This window comes from Orcinus orca, chromosome 1 (genome assembly GCF_937001465.1).
Source record: "Orcinus orca chromosome 1, mOrcOrc1.1, whole genome shotgun sequence".
Lineage (NCBI taxonomy): Eukaryota > Metazoa > Chordata > Mammalia > Artiodactyla > Delphinidae > Orcinus > Orcinus orca.
In genome coordinates, this window is record NC_064559.1 from 158,329,228 (window position 1) to 158,354,791 (window position 25,564).

At 42.0% G+C, this 25,564-nt stretch overlaps 1 protein-coding gene across 3 annotated transcripts in view; it reads right to left on the bottom strand.

Moving 5' to 3' along the window:
• PGM1 (phosphoglucomutase 1) overlaps nucleotides 1-25,564 on the bottom strand; it is a 55,523-nt gene that overhangs the window by 24,601 nt on the left and 5,358 nt on the right. The window contains exons 2-5 of one of the 3 annotated variants that reach the window (XM_033408977.2): nucleotides 4,830-4,871; nucleotides 3,938-4,100; nucleotides 3,447-3,593; nucleotides 1,648-1,773 (exon numbers count right to left, since the gene is read on the bottom strand). In XM_033408977.2, coding sequence (XP_033264868.1) covers nucleotides 1,648-1,773; nucleotides 3,447-3,593; nucleotides 3,938-4,100; nucleotides 4,830-4,871 — 478 coding nt within the window. Of the gene's footprint in view, nucleotides 1-1,647; nucleotides 1,774-3,446; nucleotides 3,594-3,937; nucleotides 4,101-4,829; nucleotides 4,872-9,103; nucleotides 9,565-25,564 lie in introns of those variants that run through there. The other 2 variants (XM_049705269.1, XM_004281613.4) reach the window with 2 other exon arrangements.

Sequence of the window (25,564 nt, forward strand, 5' to 3'; positions counted from 1 at the left end):
AAACTGATCAAAAGAATACAGACAAACAAACAAAAAACAGTAACAATGAACAACAGGAAAAACCAGTCACATACTTTACAGTGATACTTAGTGTGACGATCAAGAATGTTCATCTCTAAAATGCTGAGAATGTTTTTTCACCAAGGAAGGTACCGACACCAATATATGCGACAGAGGTCAGAACAGTATAGAATACGTGTCTCCCATTTGGGGCCTCCCGTTAAGGAGGCTACTGACACACCACAGAATGAGGCCAAGGCAGCCAGGGCTGTGAGGGGTATAGCAACTGAGGCTTTCAAGGAACAACTTAAAGGCCTGGAGAAAGAGGTCAGCTTCATGACCAGCAGCGACCAGCAAATACCTCATCACAGGCTCCATCCTCAAGCCAGCCCAGGCTTCTGCTCATTCCCCTAACGTGACTTCTATCTTTAAGCTTTCATGCATTTGCTACAGCCAACTGCCTCAGCTGGGAATGACCATCACTTGACTCTCCACCACCCTACGTCTTTCTTTCATAAAAGATGAGTTGGTTGCCACTTTTTCCAGGAAACCTTTCTTGATACCTTTGGTCAAACTATGCCTTCTTCCACACCCCAAGGAGAATACTTGAAATTCTACCTAACCCTCATTTTGCTGGCCTGGCAATGGTTGGTTTCTTACCTACCTCATCTCTCCAAGCATCGCAGAGCTCTTTGAAGAGAGTCTCTACTGAACCCCTGCCTACCCCCAAGCATACATGTAGTAGCTACTCAATACATGTCTGTTGAATGCTTTGAAAAGTCAGAATAGCCTTTGTCTGAATCAAGAAGGAGACTCATTCTGTGGGACTCCAGAGGCAAGTTAGGACCCAATGGGAGAAGCTCCAGAGACAGAAGATTTCAGCCCACCAAGAGAAGTTTTCTAACTGTGGTTTTGCAGTGTAACAGAAGGCCCTGACAGCATCATGGAAAGGGTTCAAGCACAGGCAGAAAGTCTTCCACAACCAGGAAGGCAGATGGATTCCAATGCCAGGGAAAATCCCTGTGACTCAAAGAGTCTAAAATTGTAAATTATTACGAAACAAATAAACTCAAGGGCTCAGGAATTCCCTACATGCAAGAGAACCTCATGGTTCTGGTTCGGTGACAGCTGCTCTCTCTACTGACCTGGCCACACAACCCACAGAGGAAGAAGAGGGAGAGACATACATCCTGTTTTTCCTGAATTTAATCCTCAGCCTGCTCTGGTCATCTTCTAAGTAAAGGCTTATGTGGGAGCAGGCAAGTGGGGTGTGGGGTCAGAAGCACGTTTATCGTATCTAGCAAACCACAGGCCAGCTCGGAAATAGATGGGGGCATTTAAGAAGAATGTAAGGCATCTTCTGAGGGGGAGGGAGAGTACACAAAAATAGTTGCCTGTTACTCAAAACCTGATGCTTAATGTGGAAACGCTGACCTTCACACTACCTTACCATTAGGAATCTTTCCTGCATACAATTAGATTTTTATCTGCGTGAATATTACTCTGAAATTTCTGCAACGTAACTGTTTAAAAACCGTCCAACAGAGAGAGTCTTAAGAAAAGGTTTATTAAAGCATCATAATACACAAAGTCGAGAGCTGCTTCATGTCTTTGAGGGAAGGGAACAGAAAACAAATGGCTCCATACCTCCATGCATGGCGTCTATACGGATCTTTAGTCGGTTTGGACCAGAAAGCAGTTCTTTCAGTGCATTGAAATCAAAGATGCTTCTCAGCATCGTAGCATAAGCTTCCACCGAATCCACAATTTCCACTGTGAGAACAAGCAACATTAAAGATGGAGGAACTAAACACATTTAGAAATATTCTCCTCTGAAATGATCATATTGCTGTAAACGTGCAATTGCTATTTTAAAAGGACATTTACGGAGCAGCTCCAATGTGCCAGGGCCGCGTTACATGATCTCTTATTCGATGCTAACAAATTTCCTGAGAGGTAAATGTTATCAGTTCTATTTTATAGATGAGCAAGTTCAAGTTCTGAAAGATTAAGTAACTTGCCCACACACCTGGGATGGGGCACAGAGGGGAATTTTGACAGAGTTTTGCCTGATGCTAAACTCTGTTCTGCTGCCACGTTGATTCCCTATCAGTCTCCATGAGAAGTGTATTTTGGTGTCAAAAATAACAGAAAATGTAACACCTTACTTTATTTTACTTTTTCCAGGCCCCTTGCCATCAAGACATATTAGTAAAAAGCAGAGAAAATAAATTTTTTTTATTTTTTATTTTTTTTGCGGTACGCAGGCCTCTCACTGTTGTGGCCTCTCCCGTTGCGGAGCACAGGTTCTGGATGCGCAGGCTCAGCAGCCATGGCTCATGGGCCCAGCCGCTCCGCGGCATGTGGGATCCTCCCGGACCGGGGCACGAACCCGTGTCCCCTGCATCGGCAGGCAGACTCTCAACCACTGCGCCACCAGGGAAGCCCCAGAGAAAATAATTTTTAATGAATCACTTTTCACATGCACTGCTAAAGGAATAAAACAAATGTAAGAACTAAGTATTGTTCTTATTGAATTTTCACGGGTCTGAACATTTTCAAAACATGAAGTGTTTAAGAAATTCTCTACTGGTGTTTTCTAAACCCTAAGAATGTCTTCAGAATGTACCAAAGCACCCCTTCCTCTTTGTTGGGATGCAACTGTCAGCTCCTTATGGGTAGGTTCAAACAAAAAAATGCCTCCCATAAACTTGCAGCCCAGAGGAAAGAATACATGTTAGAGCAAAGTTGAAATGCAAGTCACATTGCTAACCCATCTCATCCTCCTTTATTAATATGAATAATTTTATAAACATTTATTCCATCAATTATTGTCAAAACTTGGCATTCAACAACAAAATGTTTACCACAGCTGCTACACAGGGAGTTTCAATGTAGCCCCCAAAATGGTCTAAGTGGATTTTACTGAAAAGGAAGTCAAAGCCCAGGCTTTGGAATCATTCACACCTGTGTCTGAATCCTGGCTTACCACTCACTGACTATGTGACCTGGAGCCTGTTACTTAAGCTCTCTCAGCCTTTGTTTCCTCATCTGGAAAAAGTGAATACTGACAGTGCTGCCCTCACAGGGCTACTGTAAGAATAAAATGAGATAATGCATGAGAAGAGCTTGGCACATAATAAAAGCTCAATAAAAGATAGCTATGAACATGATCTTACAGGTCTTCTCCTCAAGGCTGTTCGTTTTATAGGTATGGAAACTGAAGCCGAGAGATTTGGAAACAACTCACCCAAGGTCACATAGCTGATCCCCAGCAGGGCCCAAAGAGCCCAGGTCTCTAGACTTCCAGACCTGCTAATTAATGCATGCAAAGCTTGGTGACCACAATCTTTCCAAAGATAAAGACCCATGTTATTAAAACCTTGAAAGGCAAATCCCTCAAGTTGGAACTAGGAGTGGGCAACAGAGGAGAAGAGTAAACATGCCTGTGAAGGGTTTGAACTTGTTTTCCAGGTCAAACTGCTGCTTTCCCAGAACCCCAAGGTCTACGTGCAGGTCAGGACAAATTGCATAGTCTTCGATTGTCTTGCTGATTTGGAAAATTTTATCAGTTATTGCTTCCGGGGCAGGACCTGGAAATCAAACAGCAAACAGTGGGTCATTTTGTACAGTTGACATGGAAATACAAAGGGCACAAAGCTCATCAACTCCTCCTTACTAGCACATCTGCCATGCCACCATTCAAGCAGCAAAGTGTCGGAATTTTCTAAAAGGAAATATTATGTTAATGATCATTCATGCATGGCTCCTCATACTCAGGTACAGCAAAATGAGAAGCATCTCATTTTCACCAAAAGGAAACAAAAAGCTCCCTTGCTAAGGATCAGAACGGGAACCCTGACCTCCCAAGGCCTTGGTTATCAGTGTGTCCTACAGAACATAAAATTGGCTATACTCAAAATGACAGCAAACTCACCTCCATTGGAAATATTGAATTTGATTCCAAAATCTCCATTGGGTCCTCCTGGGTTGTGGCTGGCTGTCAGAATGATCCCACCAATGGCTTTGATCTTTCTAATGATGCAGGATACAGCAGGGGTGGAGAGGATTCCATTCTGTCCAATAACCAAGCGACCAATCTAGGAGAAGAAATCCAGAACACACACTTTAACGTTAATAAATCCAGAGCTACTGCACAGAAATGCCAGAACAGCCAGATGGACAAAGAAGTATTCTACTGGACAAGAAAAGATGTTCTTTAATGAACATCTAACAGCTTGGATTAATAGTATTATTATATCGAAGTAGAGTATTTTATTGCTGTTGTTGAGTAATATTATTACTGAAGTAGAATCAGCATTGCTGAACAAAGCCATTCCTTCAGATAGCTTTTTGGGACTTTGTAGTGTATGATCCAGGGACGCTGTAAGGCTTTGGCAAGAAAACAAAACACAGCCTTTCCAGACTAGGTTCATAATTTGGATACATTAAAAATTTGTGAGAAAATCCACATTTTTATCCACTATAATCATACTTTCAATCCACATTGGGAAAAAGAATATAAATTTAACTAGTTAAAGGAATTCTAACCCAAACACAAGGCTTCTGTAAACTGAAATATCTGACAAAGTAAAAGGGGCAAACTTTACATGAAGAAATGTTACAAAATGTATCTCATAAATTTATGTTTCCAGTCAAGCTTGGATTTGGGGGTTCCTCAAAGCAGGACACACCTACCCATGTTAGGGTGTACCTGAGCTACCTCCTGGGCCTAAGGCAGGGAATGCTGGGAGTGTTACTGGGTAAACCAGCCAGAACACCTACATGAAAGAGCTACAGGTGGTACTTCTGTTGCGTTCTTAACTCACCTTCCCATATCTCTCACAGATGGTATCAGCACAGCTCCTTTGCTAAAATGAGAGTAATTTATATCTGTTTCAACACGACGCAAGTTGGAAAAGAAGAAAGAAGTTCTGTCCGTTCCTCTGACTAGAGAAGATGTGACTGCTACATGAAAAGATTTAAAAAACAAGGAGTTTGTGCCCTTCCTCCATTCTCCCCTCTGAAAGAAGGAAGGGACGAGGATGTTTTTAAGTTTTCCAGTTGTTATTTCTTCTTGCCCCACCCAAGATAAACATGGTTGAAGAAATGACTTGATGGTGGAAGATGCATTTCTAATGTTGAAAATGCCAATGAGATACCTGGATTCCCTGGGGAAGTTTTTCTGGGACTGTTAGCTTTGCCACCTTCCCGCAGGTCACTAACGGCTCGACTGCCTTATAATTAACCCTCTCCACTACCACCCACCTCTCGGGAGGCAGCCACTTCATTGCAGGCACAACTTGGCTCTCATGTGTCTCTCTCTGAACAATTTCTGTTATCCTAATATATTTCTTACGTTCTGCCTCCCTCAGGAAGTGGTAGCTCCCTGACTCAATACAGTGGTAATGGTAACATCTCACCCTGCCAGCAGTTTCCGGGTGTGGTTCTGATGAAAATAAAAGCCTATGGCTGAGCAGTTCCATAATTTCGATGAGAGGAGCTTACAGATGGCAGTTTAATTAGCCAGAGTGGCTGGTGGAGTTATCTGGAAACAGTGTTTCCCCATCAAGCACGCTGACTTTTACTTGGATTCTGTATGTTCTTAATGTGGAAGGGGAAACTGATAAATGAATATTAAGCTATGCCACCCAAGTCACCCCTTAATTCTACCATTCCTTACGGTGAAATCTGCTGTCAGGAATGGTCCAAGACTGAGAGGACTATACCAGAAGGTAAGAGTAAGAGAGAAAGTCAAGAGAAGCAAGGGAAGTCCACGGTAGGTTCCTTCTCCTGAGCCCAAGAATAGGTACAGCTGGCCAAAATATTCCCTTCCAGAGCAGACTCTTTTCCACGAATTATCCTCAGCAATATTAATCCTCAACCTGATATTGGGGCGAAATTACTCTATTATCTTCCTCCCCTTAAGGATGTCTGGAGCATTGTAACAGCTCCTGACTCAACCTCCCCTGCCTCTCTCCCACCTGTACCTCCCTTGCCCTACCCTGGCTGAATCTATCTGACCTACTCAGGCCCACTTAGTTCATCTTTCTAAACCATAGTTCTAACTGTGTCCCTCCCCTACTCAAAAACCTTCCCTGCACCATATGCTCCAGAAATTCCACTTCTAGGTATAGACACAAAAAGAAAGCAGGGACTCAAACAGATATTTGCACACCCATGTTCACAGCAGCATTATACACAATAGCCAAAAGTGGAAACAACCCAAATGTCCATTAAAAGATGAATGGATAAACAAAATGTGGCATACACATACAATGGAATATTATTCAGCCTCAGAAAGGAAGGAAATCTGATACATGCTACAATATGGATGTACCTTGAAAACATTATACTAAGTAAAATAAGCCAGACACAAAAGGACAAGTATTGTATGGTTCCACTTATATGAAGGACACAGAACAGGCAAATTCACAGAAAGTAAAACCAAAGTTGCCAGGGGCTGGGGGGAGAAGAGAATGGGGACTTCTTGTTTCGTGGGTACAGAGTTTTGGATGAGATGATGAAAAGGTTCTGGAACTAGATAGTGGTGATGGTTGCAGAACATTGTGAATGTAATGAATACCAATGAATTGTACACTTAAAAATGGTTAAAACAGCAAATTTTGTTAGGTATACTCTACCACAAAAAAGAAAATTAAAAAAAAAAAACCCTTCCCTGGGTCCCAAGTGTCTACCAACTTAGAGATAGCCCTTCATGCCACACTGAGAGTCCTTCACCAAGCAGCCTTTCCTGCCCTTCCTCCTGGCCCTCTACTCCCTTCCGTAAGACTCACGTCCTGCTGCCAAGCTGGATACCTCACTCTCCCCCCAACCCCACATTTGATAGTTAACCATGACAGGGAGCAAACTTTAAAATATTCCTTTTAATTGAAAATAGGGCCTGGTGTTTTATGTTTCACACAAAAACAAACAAAAAAACAAGTTCCATTTTCTTTGCTCTGCCAGTCATACACACAGGTTCTATTCTCATTTCTAAAATTATCTCTAGGTTTAAAGCTCGGGGGACTGAATGACATACCCGTACTATAAACGGGGCCCCACCAAAGTTTTATTTTGTACATTAAAATTGCCTGTAAATGCAGACAGCTCTATGCAAATAAAAACAAAGGCAGAGTGTATTCCATTATCTGTAAATGTACCAGATAAAACTGTACTAAAGGGGAGAAATGAAATGATCTCCATGTAGCTCACTAGGCTGAGAAGTTCTCCTAGAATCGGCTCACGGGTGGAGTGGGTATTGACAGAGCTGAGGAAGGAACATTGACTTCTACCAAAATCTGTGGCAATAAATTTTCTTTCCTTTAGATTGCCTCCCTAAAGTTCTGCCCACAATCAAAGGGATGTTAAAATAGTCGGAATTTAGGATACGCTAGAAAAAGAAATCAAACTATATAGGATTTGATAGGTTTTATCAGATGAAAGTGCTTTATGGGTCCACTAAACGTTTTATGTAAGTCAGCTGGGTAGTGTGACGTTTAAATGCAACACTATTTTTAATGAGGAATGTCCTTGGAAAGACTTGAAAATATTGCTGGGGCTGTCACAGCTCTACCAAATACGCAGTTACCATATTTAGTCAAGTATTATCACTTGATTGCATTATTTAGCAAACCTTCAGATGGTAAATCTGAGAAAGTCTATAGCGTCTGCCTGAATTACACATTCCTACCACATCTTCCACATCCTTCTGCTTTGCACAAAAATGAAATGAAGCCAAATATATCACAGCAAAGGGGACAGTGTACCAGATCCACTCAACAATCTAGATATATTCGGAGAAATAATGTTCCATTCGTTCTCCCCCAAGAGATTAAAAGCATCTTAATACCGTTCGTTCCCTTTGCAGCTCTCCTCAAATGGACAGCATGTCACATTTTATCTTAAAAATGTGTATGTGTCATAATTTCATATTTGAGTACTTTATCAGCAAATTTTACATGAGAGGCATTCACATTCTGAAACTGGGTATAAAGGAAACCTCACATAAACAGTAGGATCTACAAACTCTTCTAAATTTGATAACGTACGCTTTTTTTTTAATTTGGCTTTTGTAATCACACCTTCTTAGTGTGTTGTTAAAACAGACTGAAAATGAATGCCCAACACATTTGGCTACAATGCTAAATTTTTATGTTCTCAGAATCAGAATTGCTTCCAGAAAGGAAATAAAACAGATTTTTAAAATTTATAAGTACTGAAGGACTGTGTGCTCCAAATTATTGCTAAGTGTAATCTAAAATCTAAAAATATATTTTTGGTCCCACAGAGGAATTTGCAGAGCAAAAACACCAATGTCCTGATGCCTGCCTTCCTGTAAATCAGTAAGGCTGTGCAAATTGTTAGATTATCAAGATCAATGCTTCCTGGTGCAAGATTCCTTCTGATTTGGTTAATTCAGGCAACACAGTTTTTCACGATGCAGAGCTTTAGCAGAGCCTCCATATATTATAGTCTTACAGGAGTTATTATCTCTACCCTGCTGCACAAATTCACCACACACAGGGCTTCTTTGTGTTCAAGGTCATTATAAGTGGGTTCCCCTGTAACAGGTCCTCTTGGAAAGCTCACACCTAACATTTTCCAATTCCCTCCTAGCATTTCTGCACAACTACCGGGATCCACAAATAACAGCGTGCCCTGGCTTTTGTTTTCCTGTTTGACAAGTGACTGAACTTCAACAAGGAAGCCATTGAAAGAAAACAAAATCTTCTTCTCTCCGCTGCTCATTAGAGCCTCATACACAGGACAGAGTGTCCCTCAAAACTAGTTGAATGTAGATAAGACAGCTTAAGCCTGGGGTACGCTTTGAATGTGTAAAAGCAACAGGTACTTTTTCAAGCAACAGGCACAGAGCACAACATAAGAAATTAAGCTTACATTCCCATATCCCAATGTGACTAATGTAATTTCAGGGGTAATATCACAATATACAATCTCTGAAGTCACAATGAAACTTAATTGGATGCTAGTAGCATTGAGGTGTTTACAATATACAAATCTTTGTACTTGTGTATATTTCTGCAAAATTAAGAGGTTATGTGGAGAGCCAGAAGCATAGCAATACTTATCGTATACCAACCCCATTGGCAGCTGCCATCTGCACTATTGTCTCTATTGCTGATTTATTAAAATACCGCCCATCTCCACCAACCACCAGTGAGGATCCCTGGCGATCTTTTAGGTCTATGGAAAAGAATACACTCTGGATGAAATTCTCCAGATAGCATGGCTTTGCCTCGAAATAATAGGTTTTCTTCCGTAATCCACTAGTTCCTGGTTTCTGGTCGTAGTAGGGAGCTGTAGCAAAAGTCAACAGAGGGAGAGGACCTTCTTCCATTTTTCTGTATTTCCCGGAAATCCATTCATCAGGATCACTCATCTTTCACTTCCACCAGTTGGCTCAGTGAGGGTGCCCAGAAAGCAGCCAAGGGTCCCCCAAATAGTCTGTCCAAACCGAAGCTGCAACAGTGTTGGCCGAGTAACTAAAACAGAGGTCTTGCCTGGAAGATCACTCTCAATGACGAAGCAGAGTTAATTCCTGATCTTCAAAGTTGTTTTGATGAGGACAGTCTGCCCACATAACCAAGCCAAATACCCTTCAATTATTTTTGCCTCGTTTCCCTGTTAGGGTGGAGATGGGTCCAGAGGGTGTTGCATGCAGCAGACTTCAGTTACAAACACCAGGTGGCCTCCAGACTCCACTCTCAGAGCCAGGCAAAGACGGAGCAAGTGCGGTCCTAAGAGGCAGGATCATTAACAAGACACCCTGGTGTGGCTCCCACCAGGCTCTCTGCTACCGACACCCCTTAAAACAGAGCCTCTCTGGGCAGTCATCGCTGAGAAGGCCATCTGCAGCTAAAGTTGTTCCAGGCCATCTCACAAGTTAAAGGTCAATCTTAAAATGGAAGTGAAGGATCTCAGTTACCTCTGGTTTCCTTTCATCACTGTCATTTTTGATACTTAAGTATTTGATACTCAAGTGATTTTTTTTTACTTCCCACATGCAATCCCAGTGAGAAGGAAAAAAAGCATCTAACAGAACAGATTTATTCACTGGCCACCAAAGATTTAACAAAAAAAGTATTCAGTTCTAGAAGAATAGATTCTCAAATATGCCCTGAATGACCAACAGCTTGGTCATTCCCTTGAACTTATAGAAAAGTAGGGATGAAGATGCACCACATCCTTGAAAACATAAGCAGAATAGTGTGTGTGTGGTAGGGGGAGAGGGAAGTAAGTTTTTCTGAATGCATGAGGCTTGATCAAGTTATTATTTGGAAGAATAATATGAACATAAGATTAAAATTTGTATATTCATATTCTCAGTTTTAAGTAGACTTGACTTTTAAGAAAACATTTTTAGTGAAGCAGTTTAAGTCCTTTGCATTTGAAGAACCTAAGATGTTTAAAAACGTTCTACCTCATCCCATTTGATCCCTGAGATTTTATTAATAATCTATTTCGGTACGTTGTGTTCTTTATCTGGCTCAGCAAAAGGTGTCAATTACGAAGCTCCACTGTCAAGGTTTTGGTGAACTTGTTAACAAGGCTTAAAAAGTAAATCAAGACTAGTTACGCCACATGTCTGGGGAGTTTGATGTGCACATAAAAGTCAGGTTTTCAAGGGAAAAGTAGTAATCTCTTGAGAAACAAAATCTGAGTATTTTTCTAATAATTTGTCAAGCCAGTTCCAAAAGCAGACAGGCCCTGAGAGCAGCAGACTGCCCTCTGTGAGGCAAGAATGTCTCTGTGCTCCAGGGGCTACACATACTGGACCAGGAGAGCTAACGGGCTCATGAGCAGAAAGCAGGCCACTACCAAGGAAGCCTAGTCTCCTTCAAATGGCAAACGGGGCTGGCCCACCTGAAAAGAGGACCTCGAGACATAACATTATAACAATTCACAAGACACGTCTATTAAGCTGAAAACCAGTCAGCCAAAAGACAATTGCTTTTTATAGCTTATTTTTCCCTCTTATTTCAAGTTTAAAACCAAAATTCTTAGGAAGTAAGCTTCCTTTATGAACAGTAGTTTACACACCCAATGTTTTTCAACTTAATACAAATGCATTTTTTTAATTCATATATATTAAGTTCCGTGGCCATTTTTCTCTGGTTTTAGATAGGCTTGCAAATTATGCCAGTCTATGTGTCTTGACATATTTAATAATAGATCCGCATTCATGAAATATCAACTCAACAGTCTTTTCATTGGGAATAACAGAGCAACCAACCATGTAATTGGTAGTGTCCTTAACAAGGTCTTGAAAGCCCAGCATAGATTCAGGGACACTTCGTTGAAAAGGGGCTCCAATATCCCCACTAAAGCTTCTCTGCCCACACTTTCCAGCATGTTCTCTGCTGGTGATCGACCACTCTCTCTCAGCTCTTTCTGAAGCCAGAACTAGAAGAGTAATGTTTTGTTGGGGGCTTTTCCCACACATTCACTTATTTTATTTACAGTTTATGGTCAATGCAAATCAATTTCGTAAGATGAGAAATGATGAAGAATCAAGGCATAACTATGAAAATTCAAAATCGATAGATGTTCAACACAAAAAACCCCCACAAGCATCAAAATGGGCTTGTTTGCAGCATAAGATCCAACAGGTGTTATTTCAAAGGATGGCAAATGCTTGTTTGTTTGTTTTTTTAAAGACAGTGGCCACATCATATACTAGAACACCTCAGCTTAGCAGTGTGTTTTCATATGAACTAAAATTTGTTTCTAAAAATATTTTTCACATTGAAAGTGTCGTAAGAGCTACACTTCTCCAGGATTAAGCCTGTTCCTAGGCCTAGTACCAGTTTCTAACCACCTAAAAACTGACTGATACAGAAAGTATTCCAAACGTAAGTATTCTGATTCTTAAAGGTTAAAAAATATATATTCTAAAGTAGTTTAGAAGAATCATTGCAAACAATAATGCTGGTGGTCTTCTACTCCTAACTCTCCAATTAGCTGATATGCCACTTTGGGGTTCATTATTTGATGGCCTCTCACTTCCAAGGTTTTTAAATATAGCTCCCCAGCGGAACATCTTCATATTTAAAACATTATTGAACACAAATGGAAATAGACAGCAGTGTTTGAGCACCGGGAAGTCCTACCTGTGAAACCTGGGGAATCAGGTCACTAGGTGAACCCAGCGCCCCCTTCCTGGATGGGAATGTCCGTGTGGGCACGTACACTTTTTTACTTCACTGTATGTGAGCCAGCTTTACGGCGAGGCATGGACTGGAAAAGACCTCATCTCTCATGGCCCCTGCACGTGCCAATGAATATCCAGCAATTTAAGTGCACATCAAATCTAAGGCTCCGAAGGAGAGAGTTCTGTTCCCCAAAATGAAGAGCAATGTTTTCACCAACTACACGTGTCAGCATGGTGTTTGTCAACATGCAAAACTAAACCAAAAAGATATAATCCTTGCCCTAGAAAAGCTTCTGTTCTAAAGATGGGCCTGGGTCATAATTTTATGGACACTACAGAATTCAACCCCACATAAAAATATTACCAGAAGCAGCAATGTTAGATGGACTGTGAAGTGTGGTAAAAAAGAAGAAGCATTAAAAACATTAAGCTTCCGAAGACGCTCAGACTAAGTGGGCTGGCTATTAAGAAACTCATTTGTCTGAGCTCTCCAGCAAAGGTTGAACTTCATCTTCGGAAACGTTACTGTCGAGCATAGCGAACCCAATTTAGCCTAATGAATTCGCCTGCCTTGCCAGTACTCCTTCACAATGACACAAATTACATTTAAACCATGCAGAGGATTTAAGGATTATTCCCTTCAGACAAGGAACTTTCATCCTGGTCTTGGGTCCAATCAATTTCACAATGGCAGAGTTATGAACCCCTTCGCTCCCAGCCTCGCAAAGACTCCAGCTCCCACTCTGATCAGCAATGATGCCTTCCTAGGAGAACACAGCAGAAACTGAAGACTTGCCAATCCTTTATTCATTCTACCTTTCTTTGTTTTTTGCCATTGACAAATATTTACTGGGTTACTAACTGCTGTGCCCCAGGGCCAGTGGGAGGGCTGGACCCAGGGCCTGAAAAGGTTCGCCTCTTCACACCAAGAATTATTCTTTAGAAAATGCCACAGGTGTGGGCATAGTGGATAGAACTGGTAACGCTTTCTCTCAGCACAAGCACTAGAAAGAAAGCTACTAACTGGGCTAAAAGCAGCAGGGCTCATTAGACCCCCAGCCCAAAGCCCTGCGCTTGTGACAGCTGCAGGTGCTTGCCTGAGTGCTTGGCGTGTTTGACCCCAGTGACAGGAAACGAAAGCTGGGAAAAGTCATTCATTTCTCCAACCAACAGTAAGTAGGCATGCAGTGAATGCCAGCCCCAGGAGAGGCACTGCAGGATAATGCAAAAACCACAGGTTCAGGAGCCAGACACAACCAGGGCTCATATCTTTTTTTTTTTTTTTTTGCGGTACGTGGGCCTGTCACTGCTGTGGCCTCTCCCGTGGCGGAGCACAGGCTCTGGACACGCAGCCCCAGCGGCCATGGCTCACAGGCCCAGCTGCTCCGCAGCATGTGGGATCCTCCCGGACCGGGGCACGAACCCGTGCCCGCTGCATCGGCAGGCGGACTCTCAACCACTGTGCCACCAGGGAAGCCCCAGGGCTCATATCTTGCACTCTAAAATGTATGAGGAGGTATAATCTCGAGCAAGTTAACTGACTTGAGCCTGTAAGATGGGGATAGCTGTCAAGGTTGTTCTGAGAACTGAATCAGGCAACAGGTGTGAAAACACTTAGTACCTGTGTCTGGCATACAGCAGATTATCAGTAAATGTCAGCCCCTCACCCTTCCATCCTTAATGTCCTCATCTCTAAAATGGGATAATGATACCTGCCTCACAAGGTTTGGGGGACGATGACTTCCCCGAATGTCTGTGAAAGCCTTTGTGAACTAGAAAATGATGTAAAGATACGAATTTTTTTCACATTCTGAGGGGTGATAGGGATAGGAAAAACAGGCGAACGGACTTTTGTTCTTAAGAAGTTCTTTTTGGAGGAGCCATCACAGCCTGGTGGCCTCCGTGCTGTCCTGGAGGTGCATGGACAGAGCTATGGCTCGCAAGAGGTTGCAGTGATGGGGTAAGGCTGAAAAGTAGTTGGGGCAAGATTATAGAGTCTCATGAATCACAATAAAGTTTATTCTGCAGACACCAAAAGCTATGGAAATTTTTAAGCCAGAGGAATACAAACTGCTATTTTTTGGAAAGTTGAATGGCTGCCAGTGGTGCATCAAATAGCTTGGAGGAGAGACTGGAAAAAGATGAATCAAGGCTTGCAAAAAAGGATTGCCTCTGCAGCTGAGGTGGCTCTGAGGATCCTGGTCTCTGTGATCTTGTCAAAAGCTGCTCCTCTTACAAAGGACTTCAACTTTGAGTCTTGGCCAGTTTGGGCCCTTTTAAGTTATTTTCCTCCAATATGGAGACACTACCCGAACAAGCTCTTTCCTCTGACCCCTTCAGTTCACTCTCTCTCTTCTCTGAGAACTGTCCCCTATCCCACCCCACAACAGTGGATACCTAGGGCCAAGTTTCTACTGCAGGACCCTGATGGCAGGCCATGATCACCAACGGCAGACACCTGACCAAAGCTGGATCACTCATATTTTTTCTCCTAGGAATCTAGAATTAGGATTCAAAAGTGTGCCAGTCAGATGCAGTTAGTTTTGAACTGGGAATACAGGTAAACTCAGGCGCTGTGGGGCAGGGATGTCGTGTCATGAGAATATCTATAGAATTGTAACTGGCAGCCAGATGATACATGAGAATATGAGACAATATTACGCAGGATCCACCTCTGGACCACTCAGGCATCCCTAAGAGCTGGGGGCCTGATGTATAGGAAGAACTGGAAAAGAATTCAGAGGAGATTCAGGCAGAATATAGGTTAGATGAATCTTCTCAAGTGGGTAAGGGTTGCAGACTCGTGAGACATGAGAGTTGGGGATTGTGGTCTTTGAACACAAGCCACTTGAGACTCCCCTGGTGGCACTGGCATTCTGGACTGGGGTGCTTCCATAGCCAGATTTCCAGTCAGTGTCACCCCCAATTCCATTGGAAAGGTAACTCCTAATCTCTCTCTCTCTCTCTCTCTCTCTCTCTCTCACACACACACACACACACACACACACACCCCGCACCAACTTACACTGACAATGGGGTCAGCAGAGAGAGGAAAATGAAGCAGATGTGCTGAGATAAACAGAGAGGAGAGACAGAGGCTAGCTGCCTGGGCTCCTCTTGCCTCAGGCTCTTGTGAGGCCCAAGTGCCCACCCTGCCCTTGGCTTTCAGGAGACCCTCTGGCCTTACGATACAGTCCTCTTAGAGGCTCAGTGTGTCAGACTGGGTTTCTATTGCTTGCCACACCTGCATGCTTCAGTGTGTTGAGCAGGGCTCTGCAGTGCATGGCCCCCATTTGCCAGCTCTGAGGCAGGCTCCACCTGCTGTCCCATCCAGGCAAGAAGAGGAAGAAAAGAAACCTCCTGCCTTCACACTTTGAGCAACCTCAGCCAACAGCAAGGAGACCTTGGGCAACGTATTTAACCTCTCGGCGCCCCCATTTTCTCATCTTTGAAACGGGGACTGAGAATAGCACCTCCTTAGACTTACTGTGGCGATCATTTCATAGTATTGCAATCTAGAATCATTAGCTTGTACACCTGAAACTAACACAATGTTATATGTTGATTATACCTCAATTTTTTAAAAAATGCATCTCTTAAAGAGAGTTAAGAAAAGAAAGATATAGTACCTACAGCACAGGTTTGTTGTATAAAGGTACAATGAGTTAATAAGTATAAAGAGCTTAGCACTGGCTGGTTCTAGTGCCCTGTGAGTCCTACATAAGAGTTAGCTTTTATGACTACCCTGAACCAATCTGAAAATATGTAGCTGCGTTTAATAGCTATCTATGAGTACATATGTTTTAATAGAGTTAGGAAGTGTCCTTTAAAGAAAAGGAGAAACTACATTAAGCTATAAAGGTACAAGGCCAGAAGAATTACAAGGACCAAATGGTTTGCTTAGAGTTGTACAGAATCCCAGGCTCAAAAAATACTCCTGAAGCATATTTTGAAGTTAAAAACAAACAAAACCGCTGCCTAGGAGCGTGTACATCCTTTAGCATCTGCCAGTCTGTTGGCCCTCTGCTTACACCCATATGTCCAACAGTTACTATGTAAACTGACTTTTTCCATTCAGATCATTAGGCACTGTGCACCACGGGAAGATGACAGACTCAAGTTGTCAAACTCCTGATCTAAAAGGAGAGATTAATAAGTCAATAAATCATTTTTAAAGGAGTAAAATCTGGGAGCTTGCAAGGGTGCTCTGAGTGTTCAGAGGAGAGAGAAAATTTTTGGAAGGCATTCCCCACTCCACAAATACCATTCTTAACTTGTGCGGTTAAATCTAAAAACAGTCTCTCCAACTTGAAGATGCTCAAGGCTTAGGAATTACTTTCATACAAAATGCACATGTCAAGAAGACTCCTGTTTAATAAGAAATCACCAATATTCAATCATTCTGACTTAAAAAAACAATGAATATGGTTCATATAAAATTTTTATATGTATTTTTATCTTATTTCCTTTTTGGAGCATCCTTAAATTTTTTTTCGTTTAAATACGTGAAGAACATTCATTTGGAGTTAGCAGAATATTGTCCCATATTCTGGCTATTACCAGGAACTATGTATTAAAATCCTTTGGTAAAAAGAGGTCTATCTATAAAGAATTGCTTTATTTCAAATCATTCATAGCTGTATGCTTCCCTCTTGTGTTAGAAAATGGAATCACAAGCAAGATTTCCTACAGCCTCAGAATGGGTGGGCTACCTGCCTGGAGCAGCATTACACAACTCTCAGGGGTACCATTCACCTGGAATACAATGAGAATCAAATCCCTTGGAATTCTGTGGCAGACAGTGATTGGCCCTCTGTCAAATAATTAAAATGTGCCAGATTTCTTGACGTTTAAGAATAAGAGACGTTACATTATTCTGTCTCCTCACTAAGGATTTTTCCAATTGCACGGTCTGGCCAAACTAGGATGTCCAGCTGTAAAGAAACTGAATGAAGGTGGCCACAGAGAGGGGGCATCTTTTTCTATGGGGTCTTTGTGAGTCTGAGTTTCTGTAAAATGGGGATAGTAAAACTTCCTTTAAAGGTTCTGACAGCAAATGAGGAAAGGCGTGTAAAGTGCTTATCACAATGCCAGCCTGTAGAGTAGCCACTCAGTAAATGTTATATAAACTACCAAAATAGAGATACTGAGAAGGACGGATCCCATCCTTCTAACACAACCCCTGATCTCTAAAGCACGTGGGCCCAGGCAGGAGAGAATCAATGCTCTGGGTCGGCCTGTGGGACAGATTAAACACCTACGATGGGCCAGGGTAAAGGTGGAGGAAGGGGAATCTACAGTCCCTGCTCTAACCAGAGGACTTCAGACAGGCCTGGGTCCGAATCCTGCCTTTGCCAGCTTCTGGCTGTGTATGGCCTTTCTGGTCTCATTTTTCTTATTTGTAAAACAGGGACAACGACACTGCTTTAAAGGCTGTTGTACAGTAGGAGATAATTGCAGTAGGTGACGATGTGCTGGGCAGTGTTCCAAGAGCTTTACAAGCATTAACCCACTTAATCTTTATAACAACCCTATGAGATCAATACTATTATTCTCAGCCCCTATCTTAGGTATAAGAACACTGGTTATGTCATCTGCCCAAGGTCAAATAGCTGGGAAATTGTGGAGATGGGTTTTGAACCCAGGGAATCTGGCTCCAGAACCCACCCTCTTAACCATCATGCCGTGTTGCCTCTCATTGTATTATGTGGCAAATACACAATATGCAATAGCTTTTAAAACAGCGATCTAAAGAGATGTGGTCATTTTCCCACTCTACACTATTTATGGGAGTTCCTGGGATAAACAGTAGCCCAAGTGGGCAGAGGCAGGACACTCTCACTGGGTTTTAAGATTTAAGTGAGAACAAGGCTTCAGGAAAATCAAAAGTTGCACCACAACATAAAAGATTCGGGAACCCCCTAGACTACAGCTCTAGATAACTCTATTAAAAATGTCTACCTTGAGGAATTCAGCATAGTGGAAATCTAGGTTTGCATCCTTACTCTTGATAATTTTTAGTATCTTGGTGATCTTGGGCAAATCACTTACCCTCTATTTCCTCATCAGTAAAACAGAGGTCTAAATACCAACTTCTTAAGAGTTGTTGACAGGATAAAAGGAGATCATGCAAAGGGCTTATCATGGTACACAGGATTACATGTAGGTTCTCAGGCAGGTTTATTTAATAACAACCCTGTGATATAGGTATCCTCACAATCCCCATTTCACAGATGAGGAAACTGAGGCTTAGGGAATAAATGACTCGCTCAAAGCCTCACAACTAATAAACTGGAAGGCAGGCTTCGACACCAGTTTTAACGCCAAAGCTGGTGCTTAGGCTGTATGGCTCCTTTGGATGATCAAGTGCATTTGAACTTGGAAAAAATTAAGAGGAAATAGATTCCAGGTGACTCTCATCGGGATATTGGGCAAGTGCAAAGTATATGAGTTTTGATGCCTGTACAACCCACTGCACTTGGTAGACAGAGCACAGGTGTTGTGTGTTGAACTGAGCATCCCACCAAAAAAAAAAAAAGATATGTTAAATTCTGAACCCCAGATACCTGTGAATGTGATCTTATTTGGAAAAAGGGTCTTTGCAGATGCGATCAAATTAAGACGAGGTCATACTGGATTAGAATGGGCCATAAATCCAATCACTGGTGTCTTTATAAGGAGAGGGAGATTCAGAGACAGACACATAGGGAAGAAAGCCAGTGAAGACAGAGACGAAGATTGGAGTTCTCTGCACCAATAACTGCACCTTGGAGTCCTCCAAACCTTTGTGTGCCCATTATTTAAATTAATTCTCATAAAACTCTCCAATAGGGCAGATACTAGAATCGATTCCATTTTACAAGTGTGAAAACTGAGATTTATATCAGTTAAGCAGAATACATGATATTGCACAGTAAATGGTACAACTGAGATTTGAACCAAAATCTTCAATTCCAACCCATCGCTATGAACTAAAGTTATCTGGTAAGATGCAAGGAGCCACCAAGTGGCCTGTCTTCCGTTTGACATTATGTCAGAAGTCTACAGAAGCAGTGTGGATTATGGAGCACTGGAATCTTCTCGTCAATTATTACCATTAGTATAGTTTTAAATAGGACAACCACGGTATTAGGTATATGCATTAAAGCAGCGACTGTGCCCTGCCTCCACCCTCACTTCACTCTCAGCTAAGGTCTCCCTGATTCCTCTTCATCATCCTGCACTTGCCTCAAAAATCACCTTGTCTGGGCAGAGAAAACATCCTCATTCTTCCCTTCCCCTTCAAGGTTGGGTTGAGTGACTCTGTGATCCTTTGATTCCCTGAACTTCTCCCCTGGAGATTCAGAGGGAGTGCAACCCTGCCAACACCTTGATTTCAGAGTTCTCGTCTCCAGAACAGTAAGAAAATAAATTTCTGTAGTTTTAAGCCACCCAGTTTGGAGTCATTTATCACAGCAGCAACAGGAAACTAATACACTAGTATTCACACCATATTTTTGTAACTACTTATGGATTCTCCTCTACCAGCATGAATCCTGGTATGAGAATGAAGATTTTGTCTTATTTATCTTTGTACCTGCAACTATCTCACACAGTGCCTGGCACTTAAAGAGTGCTCAGCAGTGCTTGTTGAATGAGAAAATACATGTGGTCCAGGAGGTGCACAGTAATGCCAGCACACATTTCGTGCAGCTTCCCATCTGTAGCATGACAGTGGCCTGGGCCAGGTAACCATGCCACAGATCCATCCCAAAATACCCATCTTCAACTACGCACTGCTAGCTCATGACTCCAGTAAGGTGAAGGCCTCAAATCAATGGCCTTGTGACTGACACCTAGAGCAACTGTGAACCTCTGCCTCACAGATCAAATTCAAGGGACAACGTATGGACAGAGACAGGATAGGATATGTAGGCAGTGGAGGTGACAGACATAGAAGACCTTCCCCTCTGCCCCTCCACTGGCTTCAGAGTTTGGAATAATCATAATAATCATTAGAATCATCAGAATCTTCTGTTTGCTAGCTACATACTTCCAATGTCAGGCAGTATGGTGAGTGCTTCACAAATTTTACTTTGTTCTCACATTAATCGTTAAGGCAGATATTTTTACTCTCTTTATACCAAATCTACTTACACGGTGAAAGGCTATGGTGAACTGTGTGATAAGCATGTTTCTAGTGAATTTGACCTCAGAGGGCTTGGCGCCAACTGCATGGCCCAACCCAGAGAGGCAGCTGTCTTTTGTGACAGGAGGCAACCTCACTCCCAATTCCATCTGAGTTTCCTACACTTATTTTCCTTTTGCTTCATTTTTAAATGGATTTCATTTGGCTCCACAGAACGCATTTCTTTCAAAGTCCCCATGGGGCAGCGTAACATAATAGTTTTATTACCAAAGCAAAAGATCTTTCCCCATCCCAACCCAGTTATGCCAACCCAGCTCCATTTTCTGGCCTCTTTGCAATCATGGGATGATCTCTCAGAGTTGAGGTGGACACAGGCTTAACACCTAGGTTTCTGGTTTTTGTGGCTTTGAGCTGATAGTACTGCCTTCCAAGGTCAGGGTCATTTTGTCTACTTGGGCTTTCACAAAACTTTCTACTGTGTACAATTTCTAAATGCACCAAAGCATGTTGAGATGCTTACCAGGATGGACGAGAACTGGATCCCCAGCCCACTGCGGTAAACTGCAGAAGGAAAGCGGAATGCCACAATCTCCCTCAGCATGAACTGTCTTCTAAGACCTTCTCGACAGGGCAGTGTGCTTGAACAGTATAAAATGTAACTCATTTTCAACAGTTATACCAGAGTATTTTCATCTAAATTAATATTATCTCCTTCAAAACACCCTGGGTAGCAACGTATGTATTCAAACAATGCTGACATTGCACTAACATTTCTGGAACTCTTTTTCAGGCAGCTGTTTTTACCGTCTGTGGTACTTTCTTTGAAAGTCTTCAGTCTTAACAAATTTCATCCTTTGAGAAAAATGTGAACTTTGGAAAGAGAAGAAAATTGGTTGGAGCCATGTCTAATGAATAAAGTGGGTAATCAAATCTCGTTACATCATTTTAGGTGAAAAATGAGGCATGACTATAAAATAATGTGACTGGTTCCCCTAGGTGACCCATAAACCGACTAGCTGAAAAATAATTCCCGTAGAGGAGTTTCAAAATGCTTTGAGCACTAGATGCAGCACTGGAATAAGTGTATGATTCCCAGAGTGGTGATTTGGCAGGGTACAATACTAATTTGGATATATAAGTTCAAATATGTTTGTAAAAAAAAAGAAATCTGATTGCTTACACTCATGAAAATGAAGAAGCTATTCTCCTGGAGAAATTTCTCCTCCTTTTTTTGACAGCCTGGTTGGCTTTGGACAAGGAGTGTGCTGAGAAAAATAGACTCATCTCCTGCAGAAAGTCTTCGTTGGACACACTACCCCCTCCCACACATAACCCCCACCTCAAGCTGGGGCAGGCATCCCGGCTCTGAGCGTCCACAGCCATCTCTTTTCCCTCAGGTATTAGCACTTATAAAACTTAGCGGTGATTGTCTGTTTTTGTGTCAATCTACCTCCTTCAACTAGAGGTTCCTTGAGAATGAGGACATTATTTTGATCCTGTATCTCCAATGCTCGGACAATGTGCACAGAAGCACAGGACACTAATCCCTGTTCTGGAGGCGGACCCTTTGCCTTTGCTTCTCACGTTCCCAGGGCTTCGCCTGCCAAATATAATTTCTTCTGCCTGGCAAGCAAAACTGGACATTCAGTCTGTGTAAAATCCACCCATACAAATTTATAGAGGCCTAAGGTAGAGTTAGTGGCTGCTTAGGGCTGAAGGTGTAGGGGAGCAAGAAGGATTGACTGTTAATGCACAGGGCTTCTTTTAGGGTGATGGAAATATTTTAAAATCAGATTGTGGTGATGGTTGCATAACTCTGTAGATACACTAAAAAATACTGAGTTGTATACTTTAAATGGATAAATTGTGTGGTGTGTGAATTATATCTCAATAAAATAGTTTTATTTTAAAAGTCCTCCACAATGAGAATGATTGTTGCCTAGGTTCCTTTCTAAGCCTGTAGTTGGAATAAATGATAGTCAAGGTCTTTTAAAAAAATCTAGGTACCGATATAAAATTAGGTCTTTATGTTCCCTCTGTAAATCTATCACTTGAAAATGACTGAGTGGTTTTCACTAAATTTGGAAAGCATGTTTATGATAATGAGGACTGTGAGGTATTCCCCAAGATTAATACTCCCCTTCATTTGGACTGACACCCCCAATATTTAGCCTAACACATAGTACCCAGAATAACATCGATATAGGCATACTGCAGAGATACTGCAGTTCCAGACAACTGCAATAAAGTGAATATCACAATAAAGCAAGTCATACGAATTTTTTGGCTTCTCAGTGCATATAAAAGTTATGTTTACATTATTCTGCAGTCTGTTTAGTGTACAATAGCATCATGTCTAAAAAACTTGTATATACCTTAATTTTAAAATATTTTATTGGTAAAATAAAATGTTAAGCATCATCTGAGCCTTCAGTGAGTTATCATCTTTTTGCACTAGCAACTTCAAAGATCATTGATCACATAACAAATATAATAATGATGAAAAAGTTGGAAATATTGCGAGAATTACCATAATTTGACACAAAGACATGAAATGAGCAAATGTTGCTGGAAAAAAACTCGTCACAGAGTTGCCACAAATCTTCAATTTGCAAAAAATACAGTATCCGTGAAGTGCAAAAAAGCAAAGTGCAATAAAATGAGGCATACCTGTATTTCCCAGCCTCCCTTGCTGCTTGAGGAGGACTTAGCCTAAGTTTCAGCCAATGGAACAGGAGTGAAATCGATTACATGCAGCCTCTGAGAAAGGTGTGCCTTCCTCCCTCTTTCTCCCCTTCCTGTTGGCTGGAATGACCATATGGTGGTAGGCAGCCACGTTGGACTATGCAGATAAGGGCAATTCACTGGGGAAGGCTGAGCAACAAAAGAAAAACATGCATCCTCTGACACAGTGGAGCCCCCACCCTAGGCCTGGACTGCCTACACCCAGTCTATTACAGAAAGGGTAATACTCTTGAACTTATTACTATGAACTTTTATTTTAAGTAACTTATTTTAGAACTCTGCTATAGCAGCCAAAACCTACGTTTTAACTAATGATAAAATTTGGTGTTCTGTACCAAAACAGAATCTAAAATATGCAGCATTGGCATACTTTTTATGGCCATGGCAAAATTTTTACCACCACTACCCTGGAAGGCAGACCACGGGCCAACCAAACCTGTAGCTCTAGGCAAATGGTTAGGAGAATTCAGAACAGGAGTGTTTGTTGGCTGCTTCTTGCCACAATACAGAGAGGAGCTCAGGCAAGGACTAGGCATCCTGCAAGCAGAAATGGAGGTGATGGTTCTGCTAAGGAAAGTTTTCTTTGTGGCTTGTACACCATGTTGCCCAAGTCCAGTAATTTGTACACTGCAGAGTTGAGATGAAGATCATTTGTATACCTACGCTAAAGCAGCTACCCGTGAAGCAGCAGGTGTAGCAGAAAAGGCTTAAATCTTTCCTGGGATTCTCTGCCACACAGTGGGAACTAGCCTACCAGCAAATAACCCATTAAGGATACTGTCTTCTTACCCAGCCTAGCTTTTCCTACTGTCTTAAAGTGACCATCAGTGACAGAGAAATCAGGGGAGGGACAAAGCATAGAGGCCAAAAAATAAAAGCTAATGTTTTCAGGCTTCTAAACTCCATCTAGGTGAGAACTTTCACTGTGGTTATCAGTGTTGGAGAAACAAAGGACTTTTAGGAAAGATAAATGGGGCCTTAAAGGAATGGGTAGGGGATATTATAATTTTGTGATAATGTCTGTTTAGGTGTGGTGCTGAGTCAATTTTCCTTGGTTTCCAGAAACTCTCTCCCAGGGACGGGATTTATGACAACTGAGGAGGCTCTGCTTTTAGGCAGAGAAAGGGGTTCAGAAAAATGCCTATTCTCAAAGGCCTTCAGCTCAAAATAGTTTTTATGCCACAGTGATGTATTCTGGACCCCTTCAGACTTCAGAAAAGCTTTCAGAAGAATGATTTGAGTGGGCTACACCTCTAAGAAAGTTAAGCAGGCAAGTTTCTATGATCCATTCATTCTCCCTTAAATTTCCTTGAACTTGACACAGACATACCCAGTCATTCTGTGGCCATTGGAGCTGTGGTTAAAGTGGGGAATCACCTTTTAAAAATGGCTACTGAAGCACTGACGTATATACACTACCAAATGTAAAGTGGATGGCTAGTGGGAAGCAGCCGCATAGCACAGGGATAACACAGGGAGATCAGCTCGGTGCTTTGTGACCCCCTAGAGGGATGGGATAGGGAAGGTGGGAGGTAGATGCGAGAGGGAGGAGATATGGGGATATACGTATGCATATAGCTGATTCACTCTGTTATACAGCAGAAACTAACACGACATTGTAAAGCATTTATACTCCAATAAAGATGTGAAAACACACACACACACACACACACACACACACAAATTAAAAAATAAAAAAAAAATTTTAAATGGCTCCTAAGTGTGCCAAGTAATCGAGGGCTTACCTTCAGTTGGGAGAATTTGGAGAAGAGTTTTCTTACCTGGTGTCCTCAAACGGGATGGACCACAAACGGGGTAGCCCTAGGGGTGGGGGGGATGTTTGGAAAGGGTGAAAAGGGGCTGCCTTTGCCTCAGGGTTTTGTTGCTTTTTTAACTTCAACTGTTGGAAGTCTCCCTTCCCAATGCTTATCCCAGTCACCACTCAGATGAGTCCCTGAGGCACAAGATAGAAAAGGTGAAGGAAGCCCTGAATAAATACAGTGAGGAATGTCAACCAGCTCAGGCCAATGAGGCTGAAACACTTTGAACACTAGTTTTCATACTGGAAACAATTTCTTCCCTTTTTCCTCTCCATGAGTGCCCCAAAGTGTTTCTGAAAAGAAGAAACGTGACAGGTAGCTGGTGGTACAGAAAGACTTGGTTGACTTGTCCAACCTGCTATAAATGGTGGAGCTGGAATCAGGACTCTGGTCTTCTGATATTTCATCCAGTTGATCGTTTCCATAAATAAGTATATCCCAAAGCAAGTTTCAGGGATTGTTATATCTTACTTAAAAGCTTGGGAAAACTGGATTGGGCAATGTTAAGTAGGACTTTCAGAGCTTTTAATATACAAAAGAGTCATGTGAGATTGCAAGAGGGCCCCAGAATGATATTGGGAAATATCAATTTCTACCACCCCAGGGTTGATATGACTATCCATACATTATAAAAATCTTCCCAGGGTTAAGTTTGGCCTCTTCCTTTTAAACTGCTGTTAGTGACATACAGGGAGG